At 38.8% G+C, this 10,975-nt stretch overlaps 1 protein-coding gene across 3 annotated transcripts in view; it reads right to left on the bottom strand.

Annotated features, from left to right (window-relative positions):
• Positions 1–4,010: 4,010 nt before the first annotated feature.
• The window catches only part of BACH1 (BTB domain and CNC homolog 1), a 47,341-nt gene continuing 40,376 nt past the window's right edge, over positions 4,011–10,975 (bottom strand). For all 3 annotated transcript variants that reach the window (XM_045284813.1, XM_004713109.2, XM_045284814.1), the window contains exon 5: positions 4,011–7,592. In XM_045284813.1, the coding sequence (XP_045140748.1) occupies positions 7,143–7,592 (450 nt within the window). In that variant the 3' untranslated portion in view covers positions 4,011–7,142. The remainder of the gene's footprint in view (positions 7,593–10,975) is intronic.

Here is a 10,975-nt window from a genome sequence, read left to right as displayed (position 1 = left end):
GCTAGATTTGGGGGAAGGATGCCCTCTGGGCCAGGGATGTACTCTCCACTGTTCCACTCGCCGTGTGGATGGGGAGGGGGCAGCTATAATCCCCGAGCTACGATATGCCCAGGCAGCAACTATCTGAGGCTGTGGGGGCTGGATGGTGTGCGGCGGGCCTGCATGGCCCATCTACGTCTCTACTTTCCCATAGCTCAGGCTGAGGCAGTGTGCGGTGCAGTGCACTGGGCTGGGAGGCATGGGGGCTCTTTTGGCTGTAATTTTTATGGAAGCAGGTTGCCAGGCCTATCTTCCACAGCTCCATTGGGTGAGTTTATAAACTGCCAAACTTTAAATTCAACTCACTACCATCAAGTCAATTCTGGCCCTCATAGCATCTTAGTAATACATTGTGCTGCAAACTAAAAGGCCAGTTCAAAACTGCCAGCCTTTCCCCAGAAAAAAGGACTTTTTACACTTGTAAACAGTTTCAGAAACTCATAGGGTGCATTTTTACTATCCTATGGGTCACTATGAACTTGATTAGTCAGGTGTAAACCTAGTGACCTATTTCATTCCAAGAGGCAGGCCAAACATCCCATAGCCCATGTCTGAGAATGCCTCTATGCAGAAGTTGATTTGGACTCAGTGACCCTATAGTGTAGAGTACAACTATTGCCCCTCTGGATTTGAGGCTGTAAATCTTTACAGGAGTAGAGTCTCATTTCTCCCAGAGAAGCTAGTGGTCTTGAACTGCTGACCTTATGGTTAGCAACCCAATATTTAATCCTCTATGCCACCAGGGTTCCTTATATACAATAGGGATCCTAAAGGCCCCAGAGGGAGCCCCTGCTTAATGTGTTCTTACTGCCCCAAATCCATCATTTGGAGAAGTGTAAAGTAGGGAGGCCTTTCCCTCAGCAATAATCAATGAAACACACCAAAATTAAGGTCCTTCTGAACGTTTTCACTGAGTTCATGTTCACAGGCTGAGTTCCTAGAAAAATGGCATCTACGGGAAGTGAAAACCAAATTTGGTTATTTTCAAATATCAAGTTTTTTCTACTGTCTTTGGCAGCACTATGATCTGAGATTTGCCTCGGATAACTTTCTCCAACTCCAAAAACTCACTGCCATCAAGCTGAGTCAGACTCAACTCTAAATTTCTGAGGCTATGAATCTTTACAGTGCCATAGCCTCATCTTTCTCCTGAAGACCAGCTAGTGGGTTTGAACTGCCAACCTTGTGTTTAGCAGTCCCGCCAGCAGGGGATAATTGTGTAATGGGTGAGAATTGCCTTGTTTTGAAACAATAGTGGGAGTGAAGCTGATGCTCAAGAGAATTTAGTGGTTATCTGTTGAGTTACTGCTTAGTTGGCCTCAACTCATGGTGACTTTATGTATTACAGAACAAGCAGCTGCCTCTAGGGTCATATTCATTATTAGATCCTTGATCCCTTGCTGCAGCTATTGCATAGCAACTTTGAATCCAGGGGATTCATCTTCCAGCACTATATTGGACAATAGTCTGCTGTACATTATAAGGTTTTCCACTGGCTAGTTTTAAAAAGTAGATCACCAGTAGGTTAACTCTTCAGATTAATTTAAAATGTGAGCACAGCAGACATTCTGCCTAGGATCTAGTTCCTTCTGGGGTCCTGAAGGAACCACCACCCCATGAGACAGCTCTAGCTCCCAAAAACATCCACCCAGGTATGAACATTCCTCTATGGCTGATGTAAGCAAAAAATCAAGGAAGAAAATTTCTGGATTTTTTACTTAAAAATAGTATAGGAGGGGGTAATCTCCCCCCAAATCTATGTCTTTAAATTGTTTTACAAAACAACCTAGTCACCTTCAAAATACTCTCCATTACACTTAATACATTTGTCAAATCTGCGATTCCATTCTTGGAAACATTTTTCAAACTCATCTTTTCGGATGGCTAACACCCTTCGCTTGTTTTTTTCTTCATCTTGACTTAGGTCATCAAATCGTCTTTTCATGTCCCTCTGCATTCATGGAACCAAAAAGTAGCATGGAGCAAGGTTAGTTTAAGTCAGGTGTGTGCGGCAAGAGAGGCATGCTGTTTTTTGCCAAAAACTTGTGTATTGAGATGGCTGTGTGAGCAGATGCATTGTGGTGGCAAAACCAGTCCCATCTGCCACAAATTAACCTTTTTTGTCACACTGTTACACAATCATTTCAGAACCTCGAAATAGAAAGCTTGATTAACAGTCTGACCTGGTGGAACAAACTGCAAATGCACTCCATTCAAGAAATTGACAAGACACCCAGAACGAGGTTTGTCATCACGTTTTTTGAAATAAGAAAACCACTTATACACTCTTCCCCATAGTGCTGTACGTGCAAGCTGTGTTCAACATCCAGTTTTTGTGGCATTTTTCCTGAGCAGTAAACAAAATTTCACTGCTGCAAGCTGTTCTCTTAAATTGGTCATCATACACACAAAAAAGTTTCAAGTGAAACTGCTTTCACAAAAAAATTCAGCGACCAGAGAACCTTCCCTGGCATGCCACTGGGTAAACTAACTCGTAGAATGCTGATCGATACTGGTCTCGTGAGTAAAATGTGTTCTACGAAAATTCTGTCCAGTGGAGTTTTCCCTCTTTGGGGGGGTACCCACTTATAGATGAGGGCAAGATCATTTATCTCTATTATTTTTTAATATTGGAAGTTAAAATGCAAATTTTTTTCTTCTGTTACAATTTTATTATTGGGACTTAATACATATCATTCCATAGTTCAATAACATCAAGCAGTATTGTACAATTGCTACGTTTTCAAACATTCTTTTCCTTCATGTACTCCTAAATACGATCTCCCTTTTACTTCCACCCCCTATTTGTTGCCCCTTTATCTGTAAATAGCATCCAGCCATGAAGGGATTCCTTAAAAGTGAATAAACCAGGTGCTGTGATATGGAGTTAGCCTACATTGGCCCCAAATCCCTCTCTCAACAGGGCTTTAAAAAATTAGTACCAGGGGCTAATCAAAGACAATACTAATTGTAGATTTTTATGCCCCAGGGGGATGATTCATAAGACTCTTTACCATAAATAAGGAGGTTTTGAAAGAGAACCAAAGACAGATAAAAAGCAAGAAACAGACCCAGGAATCTATTTTGGGCTCGCACTAAATTCTAGCTCCAACTTAACAATTAGTTCTTACATCATGGCCCCGTCAATGCTTGCCCTCAAGAAAGCAACACAGAAGACATGAGTGCTATAGCTAAATCTGGCCAAGAATTCAGATGGTGTCCAGTTTTCAGACAGTTTAAATTATCTTTAATTTGTTAAGGCTTCCCTGGACATGCTATTTCCATATCTGTGGCCACCTCCTGGTCAGAAGTTGAATGTTAACATTGTAGTGTTCACTCAGTAGATATACATAAATACACACACGGTGGTTCTTGTTGCTTTAAAAAAATGTCAAAACAAAAAGATCTCCTGAAGGAGCAATTGACAAACATAGATTTGTTATTTCTTTTAAAATATGGTAGTACCCCTTAGAACAGTCCAAAATTGTTATGCAATGACTGATATAAAATAAGTCAAAAGTAAACTAGAATTTGAAATTCTGGGAATATTTTCTTTCAGACATACAACCAGCTAATTATTATAAATACCAATTACTAACCAAAACACTGTAGTCAGTACAATCACATCCCATCAAGTCAATTCTGCCTCACGGCAGCCCCGCATTACAGTGGAGCTGCACTCTAGTTTCCCACAGCTGTGATCTTTCAGATGTAAACTGCCAGGCCTTTCTGAACCAGTGAGAAACAGGGTATGGAACACACCGCTTGCTTCAGTTAGAAATACTTTGTCGGTCAATTTATCACCAACATCTAACAATTTATTTGGGTAAATACATTAAGAAATTGTAAATTATACTCTGAAAGTGAAGTATATTTTCAGGGAAGCAGCTAATTTGTATATGTAAGGCCGTGGTTTTATTGCATTTTTATAAATTTACATTTTAAAAGATATTGACAGACACACAAATAAATGAATGTTCTTATTTTTGTTTATTTTACAATCAGTATGCCATTGTTTACCATTATGGCCGTAAATTTTCATTCTGTCCAACAGGCTTCAAAGAATAGTTTATTACATGCCTTAATAAAACACTTAAAATATTTACAAATTCAAAATAGATGTTTCATAACTGAAGAAAAGTTTACCTGAGAATTCACTGTAACATTGCCTTTGTTTGATTGTTGTATTTCCCCAAGTTGTTAAGTGGCTGAGGGACCACATGCAACCTGCATCGTCATCAACTGCATTAAATATATTTCCTTATTTGTAATTGTGTTAAACTGTAGTCAATCATAAAATTCACACAGAACCAAGAGTATATCCAAAATTTTTTGAATGTAACAAATGAACAAATCATGTGCTTATTATAGCTATAGAATTAAAATAAGGGGTGGTGGTGGAGAGATTTTAAAAGGTAATGTTATTTTACTGAGTAAAGACATAATACATCTTTTACAAAATTATCAAACACTGAGAAAGCCAGTTCATAAAATAGGAACAATGATCATGTAAATATGCAATGTACAAAGTAAAACCAGCCTTTTCAAACTCCTGCATGAAGGAAAAGGTATACACTGTATACACACTATATCCTGTCAATTGTCTTCAGCAACCTCTAAAAACAAAACAACTTGAACAGATTTTCTTACAAAAACTTCTCTAAAAGTCAATGTTAAAATAGGCATACATGAGTGATGCTATGCGATGTAGAAAACTTCCTCATCTTATGGCCAGACAGACAGATAAAATCCTCTTTACCTCTCAGTTCATCTGTACTATAACTTGTAAAATCATGTGGGTATGAGGTAGTATAGTTACTTGTATTCTATGCTGGCTATAAAAGTAATGCTATTGTTTTACGAGAAATTACAGTTGGCCAATAATCAGAATACCATTAAAATAAATCCATAATGCTACACTGCTTTTATGTAGAGAGAAACTTAAACCAAGTGTCGTGAAAGTCATATTTAATCTCTGGAGACAACTTGATTTTATTGTAAAATAGTAAACCTTTCAAAGCAGATATTTACAGAAGCAATGAAAGCAGAACATGTGACACTGGTGCATACACAAACTGACAAGACAAGCAGTTGAGTGTACACTGAGGTAGAAAATCAAGGATTCCATTGGCTTGTCTAAGAGTTTACCATTTTGTAAACCAGCAACATTTTTATATTATGTTGTGAAGTTGAAAAACTAAAATGACAAGTATCAAAGAAATGGCTACATGGGAACATTTCCATACAATTCTTCTGGAGTATGGAATACATCATCACAGAATTATCAATGTCCCTGACAAATGCTTGAGTGTATTTATAAAAGCGTGTAAAAAATAAACAAGCCCAACTAATTTCCTCTCATTAACAACTAAGGCTATAATAGAAATAATATACAAATCACTGAAAAATCTCTCTCTCTCTCTCTCTCACACACACACACACACACACACACACACACACACACACTATCAAAAGAGGGTAACATATGACTGATTACTCTGAAGTCTTAAGCCTGGTCCCCATGTCCCCATGCGGTAAATGTCCACTTGCTTCACATTCATTCATTCCTGGGGACTCTTGTCCCCCACGGTATTTACACAGATCCTGTTTTAGACTCAGGGTGTGACTCATAAACTGTGTATTTCACATACCTGAAATGAAGTCCTTTCTAACCCACATACTATCAACTATTTCTCTGTCACCTTTAAAACTGGGTTCTAAAATGTTTCTGTGAATGTATGCGTTTAAAAAAAAGTACTGACAGGGTCCATAAATTCCATTGATTTTCAAACAGATGCACATCACCAAAATGGATGAGATCCATTGCAAAATGTTATCAGATAGGGCCTCAGATGACAAAGACCACACTTAATAACACAAACAGGTAAACCCAAAGAGTGATTTTAAAATGCTCAAGTCAAAATGACAGTTGTGCCTTCAAATACTTCATCAGATTTGAAGAGGAGAGAAAGGATTAAATCTGGTTTCCAAATTCAAACCCACGATAGAACAAAATCTACTTTTCCTTGAGTTTCATCCTATTTCAGAAACCTACATGCTTACTGTAGATACATTTTTATGTTTCTCACAGAAAACCACAGGATTTCAAAAATAAGATGGAAAATCATTACCTGCCACTCCTAATATATATAAGTACTTCCCACTGCCCCACTGTCCCGTTTCCTTGCACAGTGGCATATGGTGGGAAGGTGATCAGCCTGTGTTTCAGTAAGCATTCCTGGATTCTAAGGAAGCTAAGCTAACACACAGTCCATTCATTCGTTTACTCATGGCACTGTATCCTGAGTCCAACTTCTTCCAATGACACAAGAATGTCAGGAGTGGGCTCAGATGTGGTGAAAGACTGAAAAGACAAATGAGATAATGATACTGTTTTATGTTGACAGAATTTCTGTAATCAATATTGGCAACCCGTTTACTTAACACTCCCAATGTAGCCAAGTGTCACAATAAAGTCCAAACCACCCCTGGTTTTAGTAGGAGTTAAGGAGCCAAGTCCTAGAATTCAGGCAAGTTGAAAACTCACTGCCATTGAGCCAACTCTGACCCACAGCAACCGGGCAGGACAGAGGAGAACTGTTCCTGTCCGTTTCCAGGATGAAAATCTTCACCAGTTTCTCTGGAGGAGCAACTCCTATCATTGCTGCTTGGGAAGAAGAATGGGGAGGACCTCTTTTATTCGGAATCCTACAAAAAGGTCTAGCCTAGTTATTCAACTTTCGGAGACTGTTTCTTTGGAACGAACTGTCTGCAGATATTTCACTTTGTTGTTTAATATGTGGTGGTTCTCATGCTCATGTTTATTTTGAATACTGAGAAGAGTTATTCCTAAATAGGTGTTATTCTATGAAACATGATTTTAAAAGATCTATTGCATTTTCTCATGGGATTTTTAAGTATCCAAGAGGTAAAACATTCCTGTATCTCTTGTGGAAGTCAGGGTTGACTTATGAGGAATTAAACAACAACAACAAGAACAACACATATTACTAAGAGACAGGTAGCTGTATTAGGCTAAGAAGACAAAGCCAAAACTTCAGTAGAAAATCAGGTGGTTTAAAGGAAGGGAATGCAAATGGCAATTATGCATCAGTAGTACACTTATCAGTCATCTGCTGACAGAAATCTGAGATGCCTCCGCTCTGACCACACTGTTCCACAAGCTCTGCATGCTCAGAAGCCGCGGGGGCTGCCTCATGTGACTCCTGGCCCCGCTCACAGCCAGGCTCCTTGCTTTCTCTCACACTGGCATAGCGAGCACTTTGCTCACTGGCAGGCAGGATGGCTGGAGGTAAGTTAAAAATTGATGGTAAGGCTAATTCGCCCGCAGAAGTACTTTTTCCTTTGTCAGAAATTAAAAAGGAAAGTGGGCAATCCGAGGATGAATACTTGGCGAGGATCTGAATTTGTTCTTGACTCAGAGCTGCTTCTTTACAGACTTGCTGGCAAAGACCGGTTAGGTTCTGTTTGGTCTCTCCTAGAGTTGACAAAATGTGATCTCTCTCCTTCAACAAGCTCTCCTTTTCATTTTGCTGTGAAGAGAACAAAAAGAACACACTGACTTGTGTTTATTAGACGAGTACCCTAACAGCCCAAGGGGAGCAAACATTCACACCCACACAGCATCTTCTTTTCATATAACATTAAGTGGAAGTTTCCTTTTCAACTCTATTTAAATATGTAAATATCAAGGGACACACCATTCATTCAAAACCACTGGTGCTAGATTTACCTTGGAATTCAGATATTTTCAGATGTTAATAAGATTATATGACTGCCTGTCTAATTCCCCACCCAGCCTGGTCTAAGGTGGCACCCCATAGTCAAGCATCTTAACTTTGCTCTAGGAACATTAAAATAGTATGCAATGCCTGATGTAAGCTAATGATTCTAATAGCCTATGTCAGTCGGGATCAGGTTTTGTGGCCAAGAGAGTATGCAACAAACTCTGGTTTTCAGGGTTTAATGGATTTGGAGACTACAGATAAAGGAATTCATTAGCATTTTTGATAGAATGAGGCAGGAAAAAGTCCTCTTAGACAATAAAGTGAACATAGCTTACAAAAACAAAACAACTATCCTGAGAATTCACTTTATGTCTGATATTGTGCTAGACATTTACAAATAGACAATCTGTTATGCAATTCAACACAGTTGATTTAAGTGATATTACACCCATTGTTTAAAATGTGATTTAAAGTTTAGCATTCCCGAATCAGGACGTGTGCAACTGATGGGTTCAGTTACTGAAGTGAGTGTGGAAGGTTTTTTAAGGGATTGGGGTTTATTAAGTATATAACTTTAGTAAGTATGAGCCACACAAAATGGTTAGCTTACTTATTTATAACAAAAAACTAGCAGGTGCAGCCCTGAATGTGTGAATAAATAATTCCATACAGTAAACACTCCCATATGCTCCCACAAGGCAGGCAGTTCTCAACACTTAGCTTATTTCTCCATTTTATTCTTCAAAAAAAAGAAAAGAAAAAACCCTGAATTTATCTACTTATTTTTTAAAAACTTGAATTTATTAAGAAAGCACAGTTTAGTACCTGGTACCTAAATAAAAATAATTCAATTTTGTCATTTCACTGTTATTAAAGATACTTCAATACTCTCTCTACCTGTATCATGCCACCTCCGCCTGTATCCTCCAGATTTTTATGAAGCAACTATATAAGTCACAATGTATTTTGAATCTACAAAAATGAGTAAAATTGGTGCTTTGGTGCTACATGCTCTGACAACAAAACAATGTTATATCCGACCTACATTTTTAACAGTGTACAGTAATTGTCAAAATATAAGAAAAAAATGAAAGATTCTAAATATATAACTCACTCAACACAAGAGTTTGGTACTGCAATGGCCAAATAAAAGTAACCATAGACTGACTGCTGTTAGCTGCTGAATCAGTTCGATTCAGACTCATGACAGCCCCATGTGTGCACGAGTGGAGCCGCTCTAGAGGGCTTTCCAGGCTGTCACCAGACCTGACCTGTCTTACGAGGCGTTTCTAGGTGGGTGCTTAATTGTTTGTGCCACCAAGGGACTTTAACTAATGGCCTTTACTAACATGAATAAAGATTTTTTACTTCACTCATAAAAAAAGGTGTTGAAAAGCTACACGAGATATCAATTCTTACCTATCAGGCTAAAAACTGAAAAAGCTGACAATACACTGTGGAAAACATACATACCCTGCTGGTAGGCAGGCACAATGATACAACTCCTCTATGGAGGGGAATTTATAAACCATTAAATATGTATTTATCCTTATTCCAATGATCTTGCTTAATATGAAAAAAAAAACAATAGCATCCCAAATGTCCCTGAATATGAGATTGGTTGGATAAATTGTGCTGCAGCTAAAACTAGGGCTTTAAAAAAAATGTAAAAAAAAAAAAATGAAGGCTTGTCTGAACTGGTAAGATTACTTCCTAGAAGCTAGTCCTTAGATGAAACAAGTCCAGAACTTTATATAGAAAATGATAACACAACAGCACTGAGAGAAAAATAGACCCAAATAAAATCTTAATCTGCCTTTAAAAACAAAAGTAGGAAAAAGAAAGCAAAACATAAGGAGGAGCACAAAGCTAAACAATCAGAAACCAGAAAAACAACGGTTGCCCACAGAAGGTAGCTATGAATTCCTAACAATTTAAATTATAAGTAAAGGGATGGAACCCACATTTCGGTGCATATAGATTTTAAAATACAATTTTAACTTTTGGAACATGGAAGCATTGCATATTCAAAAACTGGACTTAAACTTTTAAAATGCAAATAGAAAATCCTTGTGATAACTATGAGTAGAAATTAATTACATATTAAATGGCAAAATATAGACTACTTAAAGACCTTAAAAATTTTTAATGTCAGATACTGGGGACACACAGCAGGGAGTAAGTGTGGTCTGAACACCCCACCCCCACCCCCCACCCACCCTGCAGCGGGGCACACCAAGAGGGAACATAACAGATCAGCAATGGGAGCAAAGTAAAACCACAAAAGTCCCTAAACAGCCCCCAAAATGGACTTCAGGCTAGAAGGGGCAGTTCCCAAAATTCCCCCAGGACCAGTGTGTAGATAGTTATAAAGGTCAGCAGACAGAACTGGAATTATGCATGTTTTTGTTGTTGTTGCTGCTGTTGTGTGTGTGTGTGTGTGTGTGTGTTCTCAATCGTTTGTTTGGTCTATGTCATTGTTGATATGCCTACTTAATAAGACAGGCATGGGAAGCAAGCTCGAGGAGAAAGCAATGGGGCCAATGGTCCCGGGGGGACTTGAGGGGAGCAGGGGCGGGGGCGGGGTGCAGTGAGCAAACAGCGCCATAGACAGAGGAACAACTATAGAATAATATAACAAGGAGGATATAGAGATCCTGGGAGTGCTGGTGCAATAGTAACCTAGCTGAGAGGAAGTACTATGAGGCAGAAGAAGGGTGAGCATGGTGGTGGGACAGGAGGAAAGTAAAAGGAAACAGGAAAGATCTAGGAAGCAAAGCTATGGATAGAGTTATAAGCATAGGTGTGTCCATATGTAAATACATTAATCTATAAAAAAAGAGGTATTGGCCTATGTACATGTTTATATGGCAATACACTGAGGTAGTGGACGGACTTTGGGCCTCTGCTCATACCCTCCTCTTCAATACAAGAACACGTTGTTCTAACAAATTGGCAATCTGAGATGCTCACTCTCCCAACACAATTGCTGAAGACAAAATGGGTGCACACACAAATGTGGTGAAGAAGGCAGATGGTGCCCGGCTATTAAGAGATAGAGTGTCTTTGTCTTGTTTTTGTGCATGTTATTATCTCCGTAGGTCTGTCTAAATAAGATAGGCTGGATGAACAATCTGGAGAAAACAACAGGACCGACAGTTCTGGGGGGACATGGGAGAGGGGGAGGT

Source organism: Echinops telfairi, unplaced genomic scaffold, assembly GCF_000313985.2.
Source record: "Echinops telfairi isolate 266 unplaced genomic scaffold, ASM31398v2 ScPeMD7_7469;HRSCAF=8507_0, whole genome shotgun sequence".
NCBI classification, from domain to species: Eukaryota; Metazoa; Chordata; class Mammalia; order Afrosoricida; family Tenrecidae; genus Echinops; species Echinops telfairi.
Note: the sequence above shows the minus strand (reverse complement) of the source record. Positions and strands in the feature narration are given on the sequence as shown.